Source organism: Neltuma alba, unplaced genomic scaffold, assembly GCF_004799145.2.
Source record: "Neltuma alba isolate B1F8T4 unplaced genomic scaffold, ASM479914v2 tig00011677_pilon, whole genome shotgun sequence".
Classification (NCBI taxonomy): Eukaryota; Viridiplantae; Streptophyta; class Magnoliopsida; order Fabales; family Fabaceae; genus Neltuma; species Neltuma alba.
Window position 1 is genome coordinate 75,882 of NW_021636317.1, and position 23,489 is coordinate 99,370.

Consider the following 23,489-nt stretch of genomic DNA (forward strand, 5'->3'; position numbering starts at 1 on the left):
ATTAAGAATATATTGCTTCATCATCATCTTCCCCATTATGAACCTCAATCGTAGGCGAGATATACATGTCCCTATTATTAATTAAAATATTGGGTGGTTCGTCTATCTGAGTCTGGTCGTGCAATTCGTATAAATTAGTAATACCGAAAGTACGCCTCGTTTTTAGTTTTAGGTATAGCTAGGGTGGGCATCACACGCGACGGCCGGAAGTTGTAATTAATGGCATTGCACCAACCCGCCAAAAGAGATTATTTCCAGCTATTCCTCCATCCAAATTAGCGAAGTCGCAAACATTTTGTATACATATAAGCACGTGAATAATGCAGGCTGAGGATCGTTGCAAAGGATGCGGAGGCCAATAAATATTAATGATAAACACAGGATTCTCTGGTCTCTCTCGCTGGGGTTGATTCAAACGAAACGATTATTATAGCTCAGCAACACAACTTGATTCTGTTGGATATGAAGGTGTCCGGTGGATGAAAGCAAAAGCAAGTAATGCGAATTGGGACGGTACGGAAGCTGAGAGCGTGATGGAAGGTGATGGGAGTTGTGGATTCGGCTTTCCGTTCTGAATTTTAGGAAGCAACAGTAATTGTGATCGCTGTTTTGCAGACAGGCGTGGTGGGTGGGTTGATGGGAGATGGGCCCATCTCGATATTTCATTGTGGGCCTAGAAGATGTTGTCAGAAAGAGTTGGGCCATGCGTGTCAGAGCTGTTAGGTGATAGGGGCGGGGATAGTAGGATCTCAAATGAGACCCAGAAAAAGCGCACCCACCTTTTCCTGCCTCCAACTCCACTGTCTGCCGGGGCTGGGTTGTGGGGCGGGCGGCGGGGGGTTCGCTCGTTTTATCTTTGATTCAAATCAAACAGAGCATATAAAAAGCCAACCTAATGAACAGTTCCGATTGTCCCCCTGTATACGAATAATAATTATTATAAAAACACGCCAAAAACAAAAAAATCGCCCCTTTGAAACGTGATTTTGTAGGACTAGGCTTAACAAGTTGAGGCCTTGCTTTTGTTGAAGCCTTTGGTCTATTCAGTTTCTTTCAACCAAAAAAAAAAAAAAGTGATTTTATGTTCGCTGAACTTCTTTCATCTTCTACCGTAGCCCGTTGTTGGGCCTGGCTTACCAAGTTGTTCCTTATAAATAGATCTGGAGATAACATCAACAAATACTACCTCAGGTCCTTAATATAATATCCTGTTTGATTTTTATTTTGGTTCTAAATATAAGACTCCAATTACTTTGTCTCTCATATTTATATATTTTTTCCTAAATTAACCCTTCTAATAATAAGAGTTCTAGTCAATACACTTGATTAGCAAGGATATTTTAGAAAAGACAACACCTATTTAGAACAAATAACTAACTCAACTTACTTCCTTAATCTCTTCAAATTAGTCAATTGGCTCTTATAATTAGGACCGGAGGTAGTAACATGTAAATAATAAATACGAAGTGATAAGGACTATAGTTTTAGGTAGCATATTGATTGATGATTATGCAGCGTGAGGCGTACTGCATTATATTTGACTTTTCTCATAATATAACACATTAAAATGTATGAACTTTGAACACGACCAGCTTCACGAAATATAGATTAGAATGGGCCCTCGTCGAAAGAGCCGGAGACATCATGCCCGGTACATTTACAATATCCATCTTACAAAGGACGAAGCAAATCTTGTTTCCACAAAGTAATCTATGCGTACTTCATCAAGTTTTTCATCAACTCACACAACAAATGCTATACCAGTTACCAACCAATGAGTTTCAATTTTGCAGCTTGTCCGCAAACAAGACCAGCGGACTACCATAATACACAGCTGAAAAACTCCATGATGCGGTCTATAACTTATCGATGCAGACTTCATCTTTTGTGTGACAACATACAAAGTGGGGGCCTTTTTGATCATCTGATGTGCTTATCAATGAGGCTGCAATGCTTCTAGAATATTCTTAACAGCACCGTCATATTGCAAAAAGCCCATAAACCAGAATTCATAGTTGTCAACAGAGATGAGTTGTATATATTTCTCTGATGGCTTTAGTCTGCTTGTTGATGGATTCACTGCTTTCAGCTGATGCAGCGGAATGACCACCTATTTATCCACGAAAAAGAAATCATGCAATCATATATTTGCCATGGAAAAGCAAACTGTTAATAGCAAATGGAAAACTAAGAACACGGTGTCCTTGCAGAGAAGAGTTTCGTTTCTGTGAACACATGACCTGACGGAGTTTTACTTAGGATTCCTTTTTTTTTTTTTTTTAATCTTTTGTGATTAATTTACTGAGGATCTTCAAATTCAAGCACGTTGTAGAAATAAGTAAATGTAGAAATAGATCAGCTTCAAAATGCCAAAGAACTTCACATGATGAAAAATGTAGGCCGACTACCAATGGATATACCGAGTTAGTAAATAAGCAAAGGTAACTAAAGTCGTCCTCATTCATAGGTCATACCATCAGATCATTCATAGGAGCAAGCATAAAACATCCAGCATACCTTGTAATAGCTCCACTTGGTCTGCTCGCCCATCTTGAAAGAAAGCGGATTGTCACTACAAAATGCCAATTTTACTGTTGATAAATATAGAACTCCCATTACAGGACCAGCCGAAGTGGACAGGTAGCAAGCATATGTTTTTATAAGTTTCTCCTGTGGAACAGTCTGAAAAGTTTGTCCAAAGATCTTCTCATACCCACCTTCGGCCAGAACTTTTGTTCCCTGAGCAATTCTCCCCACAGCTGCTTCAGCAACACTGGGACCCGTTCTCACTGTCCCATAGAAAATCAACATACATGCACGAAATTTTAAAAAAAAAATGAAGAACTTAGAGCTAAGACGATAAAATTTCCATAGCACTCTTAACATGAGAGGTGAAGAAAAGACAAGGTTTGCCGATACTGTGGATTCACTTACACCATGTACAATAGTCATGAGAGAAAGCTCATATTTTGCACACATCCATTTGACGATCCAAGTACAAATGTAACAAATGATCAACATGCATAAAAAATTTCTGGAAATTGAACCTAGGAATACCAACAAAAGGGAAAAAAAATAATAGGGATGAAGAATACAGTGCTGCCACATGTTCCCAGCATAATCCTGGGACTTCTTGGTAGCCTCTGCCGCTTTCTTTCCCCATTTTCCCAGGATAACCTTCACTGAACCTAGAGTATCTGCCAATGAACAGGAATAGTCAGGCACACAAAACAACCACGAACTTCCAACTAATACATGGACTTCCGTGTGGGGATACGAATACTAACTCTTGGCAGAAGGAGTCGGTGCCGGCGAGTAAGATGCGTAAGGATGGGAGTCCGTAGGCATCTTGCTAGCCGCGCCACCGGAAACTGGGAAGCAAGTACCAGTGGAGCCACGGATGGATTGTTGGGTAGCGTACTGGGACGAGGCGACGTCGTTCGAGTCGAGTTTGGGATATAGAGCGTGATCAGGGGAATGGTGGTGCTGGAGATGCGATTTTGGTGGCTTGGTATCGGGGAGTTGATCAGCTGGTTTAACAGTCATACTTTGCGTCTTTTAGGATTACTCTGATTCGGAATTCAGATCCGCACTGTCCTCTGTGCGAGGAGAAGACGATGTTGATGTTGCAACTAAAAAACGGGAATTTTTCTCTCGCGTGTTGTCAATGCAACGGTATAGGAATATGCTGCTCTCTCTTTCCTCGGACCAAACGAGAACCGTTGCTATAACTTCCTATGTTTATCAGTATTAGCAAGCCTGCGGGAGAGGGATTCCGATTTCAAATTCATGCACGGATTCGGATCGTCCAAACCCGTAAAATTTTGGATCTTTGTTTTTTTTTTTTTCAATTGAAGCCCATGATTATTCAGCCATACCCAAGTGAATCTCATCGAGCCTGAGCCCAATAGGGACATTAATTTAGACCTTCCATAGTAAAATCCATTTAAATGATCTTGCGTTCATTCATCATAATTTTAATCAGATTAATAAAAGTAAATCACTCCTAAAAACAAGTGGATTGAGGGGGAATATTCCCCATAAATATGCTATATTTGAAAAAAAAATTTCAAGCACACTCATTTCACTTGAAATAACAATGTATGCTCAGTAAAAATGCAATGGGGTTTATTGGCCAAAAAAAGGCAGTAAAAAGTTAAAACGCACTTAAATAAATACTTTAATTTATCATGTCTCTGAAACTATCATCATATGTATATTGTTAATATTGACATTGATATAATGATTATTTTCACATGTTCACTGTAGAGTCTGCGCTTCAAAAATGTGCCCATGAAATATTTTATCACATATCACAAGTCAAATGTTGAAATAAAAAAAAAAAAGATACACGAGTCGACATAAATTTATGGGGCAACAGTAACAAGAAATAGACGGTGAGAAACTGATAATGTTGTTGGCCGAATTCATGGAATATGAAAGGAAAAAGATAAAAGGTTGGGACTGGAAGGAGATATGATAAGCCACCATTGGAATAGAGAGATTTTTATCCGTTGCTTTTCTTCGAGTGAAATTATGTGGCTACACGTCGCTTAACACCCTTTAATGATTTTAATTTGCAGCTTTTATTCAAACCTCTTAGGGCGTCTACCGGCCCCCCTGTTGGGTATTGATTTGATTTTCCACCTTGGGCCACGTCACACCAAGCCTTACTGCTCTTGTTTGAATGTAATTGCACTTCGTGCATTATCAGCAAAAGCAACCAATCAAGATTATGGAGCAAGAGACTCAGCCTTGGCCAATTCAACGCACTTAGCTTGGATTAACTTAATTTGGCTCAACGCTTCCTCTATTTCGGGACTTTGGATTCGTCTGGTCATGCTTTTCACTTTTTACCTCTGAAACGTTCAGGTAGCTCTAGCTTCTGTCATGTGCTAGCATGGATATATACCTTGAGAGATGAAAGGCTAGCTAGTCTATGCCCAACAGCATATTAATGCGTACATGCATGGCTTCCATTTTTGCTTTATCTTCTCTCGTTCCAAAGTTCCATGACTTTACCGCTCATGCCGCATCAGCCATTAAAGGTGGTCAATAAGTGGGGATCAAATCATAAAGAGAAGCCTCTTTTGTCACATAAATAAATGACCGCTCCTAATGGAACGGCCACCTCACATAGGAATTTTCACAAGCACCTAACAAGCATCCAAAATTAGACAGCTCATGTGCATCGCGCAATTCCCGTGTACTGCTTATGTGGTCTTGGCCTGTGATTTGTTCAATTCCATCTCCTCTCCTTATTAATTAGCCTCGCTGGGAAGGTTCCCAGGAAGACTAGAAGGAGAATCAGTCATGAATTCGGTGGCAATGACACAGAAAAAATGCTTAAAATGTTGCTAGACAGATCAAATACGAAAACAAACTATATAAAGAACAGGGATGAATGGGCAGATTTTTTAGGGTCTTTACTTTCGTTTGTATAAATCTGAATGAATCTTCATGGTCAGATGGATTTTAAATTATTTTCTCTTCAATCATTGAGGTATACTTTTTTCCGTTTGGCAAAGATGACAGAAAGATTACATTTTTGTGTCAGCCAAAGAAACAACAAATTTTGCAGCAAGGCATGTAGCTGTCTCGCGCAGGGTCGGTGGCCTATTCTAATCTGAAACTTACGTGACATAAAAATTAGAGAAAGAGAGATAGAAAGTACTCGCCTGTTTCGTACTTTTCTTTTTTTACCTTTGTTCTTGAAAAGAAGTTTGTTTGGTTGAAGGATGGGAGCCACATTTTAATTAAAACCACAAAAGGATCCTCAAATTAAAGACCCATGTGGGGATCTCGAATCTTTCCTTCTCGCCTCTTCACCCTTCTGGTTCATCATTTTTCCTTCGTACTATATATTGATCCTCCGCAGAAGATGGAGGAAGAGCTGTTCATTCTCTCAAACCCAATTCAGCGATGTTTGTTAATTTCAAGTCTTTCAACTGTGGAGTTTAATAACTCGTGACTATACGTATATGGAGTGAGTTTGCCGAGTCCTCGGAATTGAAATGCCATTCGTATATTTGGAAATACTTATTGAACTCGGTTCCCAGAGTTATTAAAAGGGTATCATCTGATAAATTAACCATCAAGCATGAAACGCTTAGGCTTTTACTTGAAACAAGTGGCTTGGCAGATGACGACAAAAGGAAATAATCAAGGAAGTGGTGAACAAGTTTATGTTGGAGGACTGACACAAGTCCTGTATGTGGGGTTTGAATTGGTGAGAAACACTCGCAGCAGAGAGGAATAGTATGAAATGGAGCGAAAGATCATAAGCGTCACGCTCAGATTTTTAGAAATAATTTGTAAGAGAAAATACTACATAAATGAAAAACCCAACAGTAATCATAAGAAGACAGCGAAAAATGGACCCATAAGAAATTTGCAAATCTAACGAATTACAGCATAATATTGAAACATTTGCTCTTTATTTTGTTTCTCTTTTGAAAAAAGAAGGGTATAATTTATCGCGACGCAAACCGTCGTTATTGGGAACAGGATGCAAATAGAGATACATAGCTATCTGTCCAGCAAATGTGGCTTTCACTTCACATGGCTTGTCCTCTCCTACCTTCGTCTTCATCCTCACATATCTTTCTCTTTCTTTCTTTTTAATTTCACAGTGATCAGAGAGAGAAGCGCCATGCAACACAAGAAACGAGCTTATTCCATGGTCAGGTCATATATGAGCCTTGTACTGATCATATCAAATCATTTCATTGTGTGATCCGATCTTTTATCACCGTTTTAACCTATATGGTGTATCTCATTGAAACTGCTAAATTTTTGTGAGTCATGATGCAATCTACTTTCTGCATAGACACACACACGCGTGTATATATAATAATTCTGATCAAGGATAAGAAAACCTGTGCCGTCACCATCTCCAGATAAGAAGTCAACCCCGGCCAGTACTCTTCATATGTAGCAGAGATGATTTTTACCAACTGCTTTGGAGGATTTCTTCCTCAGATGAGCCCCCTGGCCAACCCCAGAATGGTGATAATGATAATAAGAAAAGATACAGAGGTTACTACTTTGTGTCACCTACGTGTTAGATTTGCGTTCAGTGAGATCACTAACAACTTTACACTTGTCGATTTCCTTAGAAATAAGCGTGAATCCTTTGAGATCGAGATCGTGAACGTATCTCGGTGTCCTTTGTGCAACTTTTGAGTGGCCCGTTCTTAAATAATTTTTTTGACCAGCGTTCTTAGATAATTTTGCCTTGTAGCATTTACTGTTTTCTAAAGAATTCGTTTAACCTCTTAAAAAGTTCATTTGCGGTTCATATCCATCACTGTACACTTTTGACAACTCCCCAAAGCCACCAATATTATTGTTGATAATGAATTCAGTCTCACCAACCATAACATCATATTGTAGAATTTTGACTAGTCATTCTCTACAAAACTTATATAGTTTGGACTTCTTTCCAAATTAATGCATAAAATAAAATCATTCGTGTGAAGGAGGAAAAGAGAGAGGGTTATAAAAAACACTTTAAAAGAGATAAAAACTGTGCATAAAGTTTTGTATTCCGTTTGGTATGTTGGAAGACTTTTTAGAAGAGATGGAATATTAAAATAACAAAATAAAGGGAACTCAATTTTAAAATACTTTGTTATATAAGAATAGACAAAATTCTTGTGTAATTTCTGCTATTATGCAAGTCAGATTGTCAGATTGCTGGGATCGAATTTTTTCATCACAAGAAAAAAAAAAGACTTTACAAGTTCTAATACGTCGCTTGGGGGAAAAAAAATAATCCCAGACCACCAAAACGACGCGGTAAACTATAAACTTCGGAAAAGAAGAGTAGTGTTTCTTTTTCGGAAATAAAAATAGGAGCGACTATATAATTTGAGGATTTCAACAAAAAGATCATAAATAAGTTCGAAATCACACACATAGGCAGGGAGGGAAAATATGTTACTCTTCCAGTCTTTAATATAAGACCTATTTAACTAATTTGATTAGATTAAGAAAGTTAAGTAAGTTAATTAATTATAAAACAAGTGATACATTTTTCCTAAAACACCATAATCATCTTTCTTAATACCCCTTATCTCTCTTCTACTTGATTATGGTTGAGGGAGTATCTACAAAGATAATTTTAAAAAAATTAATAAATATAAAAAATAAATCTTATATTTAGGATCAAAACTAACTTAATAATTAAGTTTTATATTAAAAACTAGAGAAATACTTAACATGATTACGCGAATGCAAAATAAACGAAGGTGGAAGCACTGTGCGGAGTCAAAAGTGCGTGTACTTCCAAATCATTTCGCAACTAATAGCTCATATCCTGGTTTTAAAAAAAAAAAAAAAGTAATAGTTCATATCGAAAGAAAAGAATCCGAAGGAGGAGAGAATAATCAGACAAGCGGGCTGACTGGTTAATAAACGCGTTGAGATATATAAGGAAAAATGTTTTGTTTAATGATAAACAAATTATACTATGCAGCATACGAAAACGGCTAAACTCTGAAAAGACATATCAACACACATATGGGAAATAATCATGGAAGCCGTGAGTAGCAGAATTGAAAAAGGTTACAAATCGGGGGTTGGTGAGTTTAATTTGGGGGGAAAAACCAGGCATGTGAGTAATGGAAAAACTGGGGAAGGGGCGCTCCTTTTTAGAGTGTTTGGGTAGCATCATTGTAGGAGGAAATCCAATTCTCTCCATTTTTGCTCTTTTGGCCCCCCTTTTGCTGCTGCTTCTTCCCTTCCCAACCAACCTGCCCGGTAAACTGCAGATTCTCCTCAAATTTCAGCATTCTTCTTTTGCTTCCCCTCTCACACTTGAATCTGTCATTCCCTCCTCTATGGCTTCTTTATGCCATGTTTGACGGTGACCATGTTTTATCTCGGAGCCGCAATAAAAATCTTAGAAAGATTTTCGAGCAAATATTCGCTAAAATTAATTTTAGTTCCTAATTTACGTGATTCAATTATTTTAATTTGCTTTGATGAGTTAGACATATTGATAAAATTTCACCATTTACGGTAAACAAACAATCAATTGATATGCTTCAATTCTCTAATAATCAAACGGATTTTTGGATTAAACAATTAAAAAAAATAAAACGTTAACGAAAACAAAAAGAAAAAGGAAAAGAGGAGAAAGAAGAAAACGCAGCCCAAATAATGAAGGCGGGGAAGGAGAAGAGCGGAGAGCCATTGGATGGATATTGGGATGAAAGAGAGAGGAAATGGAGAATCCCAATGCGGGGAGAGAGGCGGGAGAGAGAGAGACCCCCACAGACAGCAGAGCTCACTGTACTGAGCCCTCTGGTGACCAATTAAAATAACCCCTCACCCTCTTACTTCGTCTCTCCCTCCCTCCTGCCATCTCTCTCCCAAATCAACCCACTACCGCATCTACTTCCCCTCCAGCTCCAAACTCCACGAACTAATCAAAGATTCCGTCTTTTTCATCAAAAGTTCCATACTCGCAGATCAGGTGCGAGTGTGGTGCGCATGAGGGTTAACCAGGTCGAGACCTCCGGAGACGAGCACGGATCGTCGATTCTGGATCTTGCTAGGGCCGACATCACCGAATCATCCACCAAAACTAGAAACTGTGCTGCTTGTCCCGGGTCTGGGTCTGGGTCTGGGTCAATGGAGTTTCAGTCGCCATACCCAGACCAAGTCCTCGAGAATGTATTGGAGAACGTCCTTCACTTCCTTACGGCGCGCCGCGACCGCAACGCTGCCTCATTGGTCTGTAAGTCATGGTACCGTGCTGAGGCCCTCACCCGATCCGAACTCTTCATCGGTAATTGCTATGCGGTGTCGCCGCGCCGTGCCATCTCCCGGTTCACCCGGGTTCATTCCGTAGCGATTAAAGGGAAGCCGAGGTTCGCAGACTTCGATCTGATGCCGCTCAACTGGGGGGCCCACTTTTCGCCGTGGGTCGCTGCCATGGCCAGGGCTTATCCTTGGCTGGAGAAGGTTTATCTGAAGCGCATGTCTGTGACGGACGATGATCTGGTTCTTCTCTCCGAATCCTTCCCCTGCTTCAAAGAGCTTGTCCTTGTATGCTGCGAGGGGTTTGGGACCAGTGGACTTGCCGCGGTTGCCGGCAGATGCAGGTAATATTTTTTTCATGAAGAAAAGGGGTAATTAGATCTAGTTTTCGTTTAGTTGACTACTACGGTAACTGGTTGTTCACACTTAATCGTTTGTGGGATTAGTTTGATCTGGTTCATGTTTCGATAAGGATCCTTTTTATTGCTAATGGGGGGTTTTTGGGTGTCCTTTCCAGCTTTCGCGGCATTGTTCTGTGTTATGCTTTGGAAATCACGTTAAAGTGGACCCTAGCATTCTGTCTTTGAGCTTTTTACGATTTATTAGATGGCTTATACTGGAGACGTTTGATGGTCCGGTAAAGAGCAATGAACTTGTTTGATGTGAGTTGATTTTTCTGTTTTCTGTTTTATCTTTTTGTTTCAGACAGCTGAGGGTACTTGATCTTGTTGAATCTGAGGTCGAGGACGATGAAGTGGAATGGCTATCATGTTTTCCAGAAAGTCAAACCCATTTGGAATCTCTTGTTTTCGATTGCTTAGAGTTCCCTGTTAATTTCGATGCGTTGGAGAGTTTAGTGGCTAGGTCACCTTCGTTAAAGAAACTTAGGTTGAATGGTTTTGTTACCACCTCTCAGCTTTACCGCCTGGTTATTCGAGCGCCGCAGCTCACTCATCTTGGAACAGGTTCATTCAGTGCATCAGACGCTGTGGCTGCCGGTGATCAGGAACCAGATTATGCCTCTGCATTTGCAGCTTGCAAATCCTTAGTTTGTCTGTCGGGATTCAGGGAGATTTTCCCAGATTACCTTCCTGCAATCTATCCAGTTTGCACCAATCTCACATCTTTGAATTTCAGCTATGCCAATATTAATGCCGAACAACTGAAATCAGTCATTTGCCACTGTCATAAACTGCAGACATTATGGGTATGTGTTTTCTCATTCCATTCTGATTCCTGATTGCAGTGTTATGATATTTGTACTTGAAGCTTACCTTTGCTTTTACCTTGCAGGTCCTGGATTCAATATGTGATGAAGGTCTTCAAGCAGTGGCTGCAACTTGCAAGGATCTTCGTGAGCTTCGGGTGTTTCCTGAAAATGCTAATGAGGATACTGAGGGGCCAGTTTCCGAGGTGGGCCTTCAAGCAATTTCTGAAGGTTGTAATAAGTTACAATCAATTTTATATTTCTGCCAAAGAATGACAAATGCAGCTGTAGTAGCCATGTCGAAGAATTGCCCAGATCTAGTAGTGTTTCGTCTTTGTATCATTGGGAGATACCGGCCAGATGCAGTGACTGGGGAACCCATGGATGAGGGTTTTGGTGCTATCGTTAGGAATTGCACGAAGCTCACTCGACTTGCTGTGTCTGGTTTACTGACTGACCGAGCTTTTGGTTACATTGGGCAGTATGGGAAATTGGTTAGGACACTGTCAGTTGCTTTTGCTGGTGACACTGACATGGGGCTTAAATATGTTTTAGAGGGGTGCCATAGTCTGCAAAAGCTTGAAATCAGGGATAGTCCATTTGGCGATGAAGCTTTGCATTCTGGTTTGCATCATTATTACAACATGAGGTTTGTCTGGATGTCATCTTGTAAACTGACGCCCCATGCTTGCCAAGAAGTCGCACGAGCACTGCCTCATCTAGTGGTGGAAGTGATTAGAAGTGAAGAAGGGAGAAGTGTTGATGATACTGTTGAGATATTATACATGTATCGATCCCTTGATGGACCAAGAGACGATGCTCCCCAATTTGTCACCATCATGCAATAGACTTTAAATTCGAGAAGTTAGCTTATTTCTATTGTGGCTGCTGGGTGAAATTGTAAAGCAGGAAATTTTTATAAAAGCCTGCCTGAAGATTGGTGCTATCCATGTAAAACAAAGCTGAGCTAGCAATTTCTTTTTTTGGCCTGGGCTACTGAGATGGCATGCCATGAAGCGACTATTGTGAGGATACATTTCAGTTTTCTCGTTATAGTTTGTTGCAGAGGACCTGGGAGGAGGGGGCTAGGAGAAATGGGTGGTTGGAGGGAGACAATGTAGAAGATGAATATCTGCGGGTATTGGACCATCTGATGTTGGATCGCTCTACACTTTGGATTCATGTCTTTTTTCCTTTTAGATTTATTTGACCATAAAGGAAGACCACCAGAGGAGGGGAAGGGAGGGATTGCCAAATCTGCTCTGAGGATTTGCTTACTCGAAATTCATCTTCTCAAAGTCCTACAGGAAGCTGATTCAGAGGTATCAAAATTGAAGGGTTGGAGAGGTGACATCCTCTAACTTTTCTACCATAGCAATAGAGGAGCAAAAGCATTCACTTTGTAAGAACTTAGTTTGTTTATTTTGATTCAAATGATAGTTAGCTTAAGCTGTAGCTGATGAGGACTAAATCCCTTGGCCGAATATACACATCTCGGTCTCTCCCTTTCTCTCAGGAGTTTGTTCCTTTTTTTCCCCCCAATTTATTTTTCCGGACGTGTTGCTGTAGCTCCTGACTGTTGAATTTATTGTTATTGTTAGCAATTGTGAGATGGCTAATAAATGCCAGAATACGCAGGGTCCATGTAATACAGATACTTAGTGCGACTGTGCCTGTGTCTTTCCTTTTCTGAATGGGGAATGATCAATTGACAGTGAGGCCCATTCATGATGTGCGGAAAGTGTTTGTACAAGTAGTCAAGTACACGTCGCAGGACAACCCCCTTCCCCCTCCCCCTTCTTTCTTTCTCGTGCGTTTCCATGCTGTTGCGAGGTTTCTCTTAAACCTCTCCCTGAACCATGTGATGTCCTTCTGGCTCTTGCCATCTCACTAACCTCACACAACCTCCCCAAGTAATCCGAGTCACATTTTCGCCCAACAGTTGTACTTGTTTTCAGTTTCGGTCTCTGTTCATCTCCCTCTGCTCTTATGATATGGCTCCCCGCAGGCTGTGGTTGCCGCCTGTAGGCGTCTGAGTTTCTGCCGTTTTCCATTTAATCAAAGTTTCAAAGGAATAAAGGAAAATAATCCAATTATGAAGAGATGAAAATTTACATTCAACTTGGTCAAAAAATGGCCTTCCCTTCTCATTGTTGGGGGCACTTTGGTGTTCAGTGTGGCAGGACCCGAGGTTAAAAACGAAGTTACGATCAAAGTGGAATCTGATTGTGCAATTGAATAACCGATGGGAACCAACGCCCCGCCGTTTTCTAGCCCCTTTCGTCCACTATTTGTGTCGTCAATCGGATTGCTTGATCACTAACAATGCTTCCATTGCTTGTGGTGGGAATAGTCCCTCATGGGATCAAGCAGGCCATTTCTTTCACACATGAAGATAATATCGTTTATTTTTCTCTGGTTCTTTCTATTTGCCTGGGTTATTCTCTCTCCGATCACCAGCCATTACTGTCCCGAGGAAGAGAAAATAATAAGAGGGACTTTGATAATGATGTTACGGAAAGGACAAGGTTCCATAAATCCTTCAATTATGGCCGTCGGATGCGTTAAAATGTTGAAATGACCCAAGTGATGGTCCTGTCTTACCTACTGGGCAGACCAATCCAGCGCTTTTTGAATAGAAAAATTCATTCATCAAATTACATGGTCCTGAATGAGAAGAAGCACAAGTTGATTTGGTTATCACATGCATTATACTGTTTCCTCAGCACACAAACATAATGATAATAACAAATACTAATAATTAGAATGAGTTGCAAATGCTAAAAGGCTTGAGGGGGCTGGCTGGATTTGGTTGATTGGTGAAGCCACATCTAAGGGGTGGCCCACTGCCCGATTATTTGAGTATGTGGGCCACGTGTACGGTATTAGGGCTGGGGATGCATTAATGACATTGTCCACATTAAGATATTATATAATCATGCATTTACTAATAATAATGATACCATGTTTGATAACATAATGGTGGAGAGATGCAGATTGCAGAAGCTAGCGTACACTGTAACAAACACTGAAAGAATCCCCAGCTACTATCTCTGGCAGTCCCCAGTGGGTAGTGCCGTGGTGGTGGCACTTGGAGATTTGAAGCTTAAAAGTAATCAACAACGTTGGTTAAGTCCCAGAATCAAAACAAACAGGTTAATTTTGTTTTATTTATTTATTTTTTCCCCAAAAAAAATTACCCCTTGTGATGCTTCTGTTAACCACAATTCATGGCTGATCTAAGCGCAGCTCAGCCACTAAACCATGCTTCCATGTGCTATGCCACTGGACTAAACTCTTCCACACTTGTCGTTATCCTCTTTCCTTTTTTTAAATGATATTTAATAATGCGCTCTTTACTATCACCATTTCCAGGATTGATCCTCACTTCATATATTTTATATGGAGACATCACACGCAATTGCTTAAGTTGTCGGAGTACAATAAAAGGAAAAAGGAAAGACTATAACGTTCACTTATTAAACATCAGTCCTTGGTTTCTCTTCAGAATGTGCAGATAGCAGAACAAGAAGAAGGGCCTATCTTATCTGGAAGCTGTGTTTTGCTTTTAGCAGAAACCGATGAGACTGTGTTATGCACAGCAAGGCCGAATTACTTTAACCTTTGGGATGGCCATTAGTTCAGATGTCGCCCATTCAAAGGACGAGACATCCACTAATGCAAATGGCTTTTGTCCATAAATCATCATCCATAAGTCACCAGTCAAGTCACATTGTCGGATTTTTTTTATTTTTTAGGCGAGTTGCTGATTTTTGGCCCCTCAAAAGGCTCATCATAATTCAGATAAACGTTCAAGAAAAGAAGTTTCAAAAGAGAAACTATCATTCCCCTGCCTCTGTCTTTGTCCATCCCCAACATGCTTTCAAATTTGTACTCTGACCATTCTCTCTGCCACGTACTATACATACTATACTATATCTGTACCGTATATCTTTTTATTTTGTTGATGATTAAAAAAAAATTAAGAAAACGAGCAGAAAAAATCGTTCAGGCTCTTGAATAACTTTCTGCATAAACATGACCTTATCTTGGCAATTAAACTAAATCTTTGTTAACGATGTACTCTTTATCTCCTCACAGAAAAAGCAAACACATTCTTGATGTTAAGAAAGCGAGGCTCCTAGAGTTGATGGATATAAGGGAGAGGAAGGGGCCACTTCCTAGTACAAAATCGACAAATGGGTGATCCAGCTCCATGGAAGGTTGGTCTCGATGATAGGGTTTGATATTGATGTCATTATGTGTCAAATTGCTCTCGCAACAGAACCATTAACGTCTTATATTTGGTGAGTCCGATCAAACAGCTCCCCCCACTTGTGGAATATCAAGAACAATCTTCAAAGCCTGAGAACTTGAAATCCATTATTTGGGCTATAAGCTTTTTTTTTTTTAAAAAAAAAAAATTCTTTCTTTTTTATGGGGTGGATATGATATGAGAGAGAGAGAGAGAATCTTCCAATCATTTCTCCTTTAGAAGTCCTGTAAAATAATCCCATGCCGCATCATCATCTTCTGGGTAGCTTTCAAGAATGACATGTAACAACTGGGAGCCCTCTTTGGCGTTTGAATTTCGATCTCAGACTGTGATATCATTGAGGAGGTGAAGGCCAACCTTTGAAAAGAAAGTGGTTGGTATGGTGAGTGGAAAACCCTGATCAAAATATGGCCTCTCAGATAAAGCAAGGGCGTCAGGTTACAGCTTCGCCTTGGTCAAAAGCAACTTGAAAAGAAATTTGCTGATTTTCAAATTCATGGTGGTCCCTAGTTTGGCATGATCCACTTCATCAACCTAACCAATACTGAAAAAATATCAACAAGCGTCCAAATTGTTGGAGAACCATCCACCGATTTGAAAAGGAATGGGACAATTAATAGTTTATATTATTTTCCCCTTTATATTTCAGCAGGAGCCACTTTAGGTGTTCCCTGTCCATCAGTCGGTACGTGGATTCTATTCAGCCATTAACACGCACCCTCTATTTTCATAAGCCTTCATCCAAAATAGTGAAATACCCATCTTGGGGCCAAAAATTCACCCTTTGATCATCTGGGTTCATAAAATTGGGATCCCTTAAAGCTTGTCCCATTACAAGAGAGGTGTGATATTTACTAGCCACTCACCAATTCTCAGGACCTCTCAAAGCACATGGCGGTGACCAGAATCACAAGATCTGAGAAAACTCGAATCCGTCCTTTCATAACCAGTTGACTCAGTGAAGTTGTAGAGAAAAGATGAATTTCTGGCTTCCATGTGTGTGTGTTATATGCATGTGCGCGCGCGCGAGCGTATGGCAAATTACGATAAAACACAGGTCGGCGGGGGAACAAGCGTAAATATGTATCTAGACAGGCTACGAAATAAATAGAGCTGTTCCATGTCATGCACGCCTGCATTCGTTCACTGTATATATAAATTGGTAATTTTGATCTTGATTAGATTTTTATCTCGACTTAGTTGTCAACAGGAAATGGCAGACTAAATATCACCTCTCGTGATAAAAAAGTTTTAGTTGCGGGGTACAAATTGTGAATGCTACCTTATCGTATCATATCGAATGGCTCATAATTAAATTGACCTGCATTAGAAATGAGTATCAACACGGTTCGGCAATCAGTGTTGTCAAACGAAAATCAGTGTCGCCGAAAACGGCAACTCATGCTGATCTCAAATAAGAAAGGATAAGAGTACAATGTTGACATTCACGTTATTGCTACCATATAGGGGATGCTGACATCTACATAATTGACAGCGTTCTATAGTTGCCATCAATTGAATAAATTCAGGACTAATTGGAACTATCATGATATCAAATGCCTTATTTTCACTACTTGTAAGTCTACAGTATGCTTCCGTATTCCACTGAGATTGCACATCCTCATCAAACTTTTTCATTATTTGATCATCTACAGCACACCGCCTACTAATATCTATCGCATGCTAGATGTTGAAATTTCAAAATTAGGGCGCCAACCGCTCAATCTTCCATGCTCGTTGTCCATTTATCTCGAGGGGGGAATAACGCAACCTGTCGGCAAATCATCCACAACGAAACCATAAGAAACCCTCGCAGATAATTCTCTTCCCACAGTTTGTGAATACAACAGCTTCTAATGACAACTGTATACAGAATAATACTGTTGCCCAAACAAAAGATTGTTAGTTCATCTTCACAACTCAGCAAGGTCCAAGACGGTTTCCGTCATAAATGTGGAAAACCGAATTATAGTCCCACACCCACTGTTTGTCCATGTTATAACGAACAATATACATAAAAATCAACCTGTCATAAACGGGATAACAACCACCTGTCATGCAAACGAGACGGCTGCCCTTGCCAAAACTCAAAAAGTTGTGGCGTCAATCTGTATCCTCCCCAGTTTCTGGGTTTAGGGATCAAGCTACTGCAATCAGAAAAATAGAAGTATTACTTCCCAACTCGCATGGAGTTGACAAATGGCAGGACATATGAATTGTTAAAAAGACAGTGTAATGTTGAAGGCGTGAATGATAAGCTAACCAGAGCTAAGATTCATCCCAGAAAGATTTGGAAAATTTAACATATCACGAAAAATAAATTAGAATCATAGGTATTCTAGTTGGTATCACGGACAGAATACTAACAGAAGTGGTCTATTCGGAAAACAGTAGTAGTGAAAGGAAATGGAAGAATCAAGATTTAAATTGAATCTAGATACGTATGATTGCTAATATTTAGTACATTTTTTCTATGGTCATCTTGTCATCATCCATTGCTAAAATTTATTCTCCATCTTTTCTATTGTCATCTTTTTTATTCCCAAATGAAGCCTAGTATTTAAAAGATGGTCTAAGACTTACCCATCAGCAAATTTTTGCTCCAGCTCTTTATACTCCTGATGAAGAACATGTCTTCCAGGTACTACCATACTCTAAAGATCAAGCAACTGGTAAAATTTGCATTCAAAAACTATCAGAATTGAGTATAAATAAATTACAGCGAACCTGCTTGCTAACTATTGCTCCAATCTGACTTCCTCTAGGACGGCTATGGAAATACTGTTCTGATTCTTCGTCTGAGACTTTCTGCACAGATCCCTCCACTCGTACCTTGGAAAAGGGGTAAAAAAAAAAAGGAATGGTAACTCTTTCGATTGATTTAAAAAAAAAAAAAAAAACCAAGAGAGTTCTGGATCTTGTCTTATTCAACTTTTCAAGTACAAGCCTTTATAAATATATAGCAATAGTCAATATGACTGAGTTCAAGACCTAATTCTAAGACACGTCTAACTGCATAAACTGGGCTTGGGCTTGCATATTGAAACCTAGCTTAGTTAACACGAGAATCTCAACTAAGTAACATAACTAAACTAACTATATTTCAACAGACATGATCCTTGTCTAAGAAGGTCTTCTAAATATTGGCCAAAAAAATGTAAGGAAGGCGATCAATGAATTATGAGTTATGCCTTCATTAAGCAGAGTTATAAGCATTTCAGGTCATTTCGACAGGCGACCTGTTACAAACCATCACTGCCTCAGCTTGTTAACTTACAATGTAAAGCTATTTAGCAAAGAAAGCTGCTCTGCCGTAAACCTTCATGACAGGGAGTAAAACATTTTTGCTCAAATATACTCTCGGACGAGTTGCAAATTATAATATATACGCATATAGACACAAACACACATTAATGAGCAACAAATACAAAAGTCAAAATCAAGCTAAAATTTAAGATAACCAGTTTGTAGCTCTCAATCACTTTAAATTATCCTAATATATTTCATGTGGTGACTAGGTTAAAAAAAAAAAAAAAAACAATTCACTCTTGATAAGCTCGTCAACAGTTCTGACATCAAGACAATTTTCTGAAATCTGTGGCATGCAAAAGGTAACTGCTTGAAAAGAGGAAAAAGATTGAGGCTAGAGAGACTAACAAAAGATATCCTCAGTCTAGACAAGCATATTGTTAAAGAAGAGAAGATAAAGCAATATTAGATGCTCATCAATACTTTGCAACGTAACCTCAAACCAATTAAAATAAAGTTGCATGAAAAATTAATGAATGAAGCTCTTCAAATGTCTGCAACAAGTGCAATTTACAGAGAAACAGAATTTTGCTTACATGGGAAGAGAAAAGTATTGTTTTAAATCTAAACAAAAAGAAAAACTCATCACCCAAAAAATTCAGCACCAAGGTCCTTGAGCTGAAAACTTACCAAAAAGTCCTTATAGGGTAGTAGATTGTCAATATTTTAACAGCCAGAGGTAAGCCTCTGTGTAGGTCTTTAAGTAAGAGCTAATGAAAGAAATAGAGAAGAAAGACAAAATTGGGCTTTTGAAGTTAGGTTCTTGATTTGTGCATTCTGGTTTTCTTCTTTCTCTGAACATATCTTAAAACACTTGCTTTGACAATCTTCATGAGATCTAGATAATAGGTCAACACAGGAGATGCTAATCGACTGATGTTAAACCATATAGAGGAATTTTGATCATCCATGTGTTATGTTTGCATCAGAAAGGAACATGCATCATCATACCCATAGAGGAACAAATTAATATGCAGCAATGGCTAGAATAAGAATAGAAGTTACCTGCCGGTTTAGACCATCCCAGTAGAAAAGAATTGATGCATGAGGATTTTCAGATAGTTCATGTGCCTTCCGGCTTTCATAGTTTGTGTACCTGCACAAAGCCACAAACCAATTGCAGTAGGCGGAAGATAATAATCATTTTTCAAACAGCATCGTTAAGCTCATTACAAAGTATAAACCGCAGATTAATACTGACCACACAAAACCATCCTTGTCCACACCCTTTAACAACACCATTCGTGATGAGCTGCAGCCATATAAAGTAAAGTCAGGAGGAAATTAAGTTCAGTTAGGCAACATATTTATTGTGTGTGTGTGTGTGTGTGTATCAGTTACACAAGACCCTTCAAAGAGTATATTTTGTTCATTCATAATAACCCACCGACCTATATAGGTAAAGATTGAACAAAGTAAAAGAAACAAAGCAAGATGAACAACAGCAAAGCTGATCTTACGGTTTTCCATCCTTTCCTACAGTTGATAAGGCCATAGCATTTGGGTCCTTCAAGGCAGAAGCCAATGCATCATCAAACCATTTACGAAACTACAGGTATTGAGTCATATCATTATCAAACATAAGACAGATGTCGGAGGATTTTAAGAAGCAGCCATGAGCATTGAAATCTCTGTTTTGAGAAATACTAAACCACTGAAGGACCAAAGAGGAGGGGGGCATTTAGAAACAGTATTATTTTACATGAACGTTACCTGGATGATGGGATCTGCATCCACCTGCTCTTCAAGAAACTCTGGAGAGATATAGTTCTCTCTTAGAGCTGAAATATCAACTTGAGGAGGCTTGCCAATTCGAACACACATGGCAGTTCCAGGATAGGGTGGGAGATGAAGCTTATATTTTTCTGCAATGGCAGGTGGGACAAATCTACCTCCTAAAAAGTGATGAGGACCACTAAACTTCTTAGCGCATAATTTTGGTGCTGTCAAAGAAACCTACAAGAAACTTAGAGCATGTTAGTGAGACTGTCACTCAAACAAGACACGGGTTATGTTTACCTGAGTGGATTTAAGCTGCTATATGTAAATTCCAAATTTTGGTGTAAGAAACAATAAAACAGATGTCTCTGAGAATCATACCAACATATCAGGTTTAATGCCTTCGCCATCAAAATCTCCTTCTTCGACATGCCACCCAGAGGGAATATCTACGGAGACTATAACTGATCTTTTTTGACCAGCTTGTTCATGCTTACGTAAAATGACAAGCCTCTGGATCAGATCATCAAAAGGAGGTCTTGGAGTACCTATTAAAATTTGAAATTTACTCATTCCAATACACTATAATAACAGAGTCATGCATCAATAATAAAGAAAATCCACTAAATCTCAAGACTTTGAAGTGAGTCCAAAATTCAGAAAAGAACCAGAAGAGGTAGGCAAAAATTATCATGGGTAATCATAACTTTAGGACATACCTTGCCAACAAGGCCCTGTTTACGTTGATGGCCAGAAATGTTGTAAAATAAATTTTGATCACTGATAGAACGAGACCTTTTTAGATGATGAAATGGTTAGAAAAGCAAGGATACCAAATTGCTTATTAATTTCAAAATTTTTGGGATTCTAGCAATCAGTTGTGACATTGTTGTGGCATTATGAGTTTGCATAACATAAAAGTTCAAATTTTTTACTATGCAAGTCGCACAAGGTTTGATGGCTCTCTATAAGGGATTCAAAAACAATAAATTCAAAAAAATAAATTGCAAATTACCATGGAATGAGAACCCAAACATAGCATCTATTACAATGTCAAAGTCCTTTGACAAGTCTGATTTCAGATCTTCCACCGATAGGAATGGGATTGATAGTGATTCAAGCTGCAACAACAATCATTCAATTGAGACTCACAGCAACTCGTAACAAACTACCATGCCAAAGAAATAATTGGCAGGGAGATACAAGATATGAAGAAGTGGTTCAAAAGTTTCTCAGCTGGAGTTTCCCCCTACCTGAGTAACTAATCCAGTATAAAGAGGCTTGGCAGTACGTTTGGGATAGCAGACACAGGGCTTGTAGCCGAAGTGATGAAGGTGACGGGCAGCCACCAGACCATCGCCCCCGTTATTCCCAGGTCCACAAATAGTAAGTACTCGGAAATGCTCACTTGGTTTGTAAACCTGTAGGATAAACTTAATTTTAAGCACAACGTTTCCATGATATTTGCAGGCTGACGTTCATAGGCAACACAATTCTCTAGAAGAATGCTTGGTATAGCAGACGATGGAGTCACAGAACAGATTGAAAGACTCAAAATATTCTTATTGCAGAAAACTCGTGACTGAATTATGGAATTACGGAATTTATAACGTGCTATAACTAACTTAAATATAATTATTGCAGAAAACTCATTGTTGAATCTGTCTACGTGAATTTTCGACATTTTTATTCAGTTCATTTCCACCATGAAAGGAGTGCAGCTACAAAGAAAACCCAACAGATAAATAAAAAAAAGGTAATAATAATCACCTCTGCTACGGACGTGGCAACACTCAAACCAGCCAATTCCTACAACCGCAAATGCACAAGGAACACAAATTGAAACCATTAAGCAATGACAGTAAAGGAAATTATACTGCAGAAAGAGAAGTAGAGAAGTCTACGACGAAGATTAACCATCAACTGGTCGACACTAAATCCAAGAGGACCCATGAGGATCTCATCGATCTCAGCAGCTTCCCGCTGAGCCAGGTACGAAATAGAGTCGTGGCTCTCCATGGTTTGCCCGAACACAGCAGCTCTGGACGCTGCAGCTTCAGTGAACGCAGTACAAAATGCCCGAACTCCCGGGGTACAAATTGGGCCTCGAATGCACTGAAATAAGAAGCAGCACAAAATTATAAATTTGGCGAACAGTAGCTTGAAGAGCTGAGAGAGAAACTGGAATAAAGACTTTGATGAAGCAGAGAAATGGCCTACAGAGAGGAGTTTAGGAGAAGCGGAGTGGGGCTTGGGGACGCTAGCGTAGAAGAGAGCGTTCGGAATATGAGCGAGTGCGTGGTTAGCGTATAAACGTGTCATCGTTCTTGCCTTCCGCGCCAACGAACGCATTGGGTGCTTCCGTTGGGCTCCGTTCCTTCTGAACCTCCCCCAATTTAATTGCCATGTGTGATCCTTTGGAGATTATTGGATCCTGCCAGCAGCACACCCTCCCTTCAGCATTATATGATTGTATACGGAATATAAATAATCAAATCACAAATAGCTGTTGGCAAAAAAAAAAAGCACATGACTTTAAAAAAAGTTAAAAATAATAATAAATGTGTAAAAAAATATGTTTTATTTTTTTAAAATATTCTCATTTATGGAGAGAGGGATGATGAGTGAGATGAGAGAAAGATCAAATGAATAGCTAAGAAAAAGAAGTCAATAAAAATGATATAACATATGATTAATGGCAACAATAATAAAAAAATAGTTAAAGTTTCAGATAAATAAGACCCCAAAAATTATATCTTATACATAAAATTGGAGGGAGTAATGAATAAATTGGTTATTAATAGTTACTGCACGTTATAAGAAAATAATACTCCTCCGGTCCTTATTATAAGACCCTATTTGACTTTTTATTTGGTCCTAATTATAAGACCCCAATCCATTTTGTCTCTTATATTTATGCATTTTTTTTCAAGATAATCCTTCTAATAATGATAGTTTTAGCCAATATACTTAATTAGCAAGGATATTTTAGGAATGACAACACTTATTTATTATAAATAACCAACTTAACTTACTTCCTTAATCTTCTCAAATAAGTCAATTGAGTCTTATAATTAGGACGGGAGGAGTACTTAATTAGCTACTATATTTCAATTTTAAATCACGGAGATCTTTTTGTGTCTGTCAATAATTGGCATCTGGTCATTGACGACGGGCGAACATACGTGCTGCCAGGCCACGGGCTTAGGC

General features: G+C 39.2%; 3 protein-coding genes across 4 annotated transcripts; 1 reads left to right on the forward strand and 2 right to left on the reverse strand.

Annotated features, from left to right (window-relative positions):
* Nucleotides 1–1,574: 1,574 nt before the first annotated feature.
* Nucleotides 1,575–3,675, reverse strand: LOC114716512 (GEM-like protein 1). The gene is made up of 4 exons (XM_028901507.1): nt 3,288–3,675; nt 3,096–3,197; nt 2,518–2,789; nt 1,575–2,110 (listed from the first exon to the last, which is right to left on the reverse strand). The coding sequence occupies exons 1-4, from the start codon at nt 3,544–3,546 to the stop codon at nt 1,937–1,939; spliced, it is 807 nt and encodes a 268-aa protein (XP_028757340.1). The 5' UTR covers nt 3,547–3,675; the 3' UTR covers nt 1,575–1,936.
* A 5,523-nt stretch (nt 3,676–9,198) lies between these two features.
* LOC114716508 (transport inhibitor response 1-like protein) lies at nt 9,199–12,710 on the forward strand. Its single transcript, XM_028901501.1, has 3 exons — nt 9,199–10,112; nt 10,474–10,975; nt 11,062–12,710. The coding sequence occupies exons 1-3, from the start codon at nt 9,499–9,501 to the stop codon at nt 11,821–11,823; spliced, it is 1,878 nt and encodes a 625-aa protein (XP_028757334.1). The 5' UTR covers nt 9,199–9,498; the 3' UTR covers nt 11,824–12,710.
* Nucleotides 12,711–16,562: 3,852 nt separating this feature from the next.
* On the reverse strand, nt 16,563–22,696 carry LOC114716503 (pyridoxine/pyridoxamine 5'-phosphate oxidase 1, chloroplastic). Of its 2 annotated transcripts, none has more exons than XM_028901492.1 (14): nt 22,500–22,695; nt 22,197–22,394; nt 22,050–22,088; nt 21,533–21,700; nt 21,295–21,400; nt 20,661–20,827; nt 20,274–20,516; nt 20,021–20,109; nt 19,762–19,812; nt 19,566–19,656; nt 17,979–18,083; nt 17,835–17,905; nt 17,303–17,398; nt 16,563–17,022 (listed from the first exon to the last, which is right to left on the reverse strand). In XM_028901492.1, the coding sequence occupies exons 1-14, from the start codon at nt 22,629–22,631 to the stop codon at nt 16,956–16,958; spliced, it is 1,623 nt and encodes a 540-aa protein (XP_028757325.1). In that variant the 5' UTR covers nt 22,632–22,695; the 3' UTR covers nt 16,563–16,955. The 2 variants fall into 2 exon arrangements, with proteins under 2 accessions (XP_028757325.1, XP_028757326.1); XM_028901493.1 differs by having other exon boundaries at nt 16,941–17,022; nt 17,278–17,398; nt 22,500–22,696.
* Nucleotides 22,697–23,489: the final 793 nt, after the last annotated feature.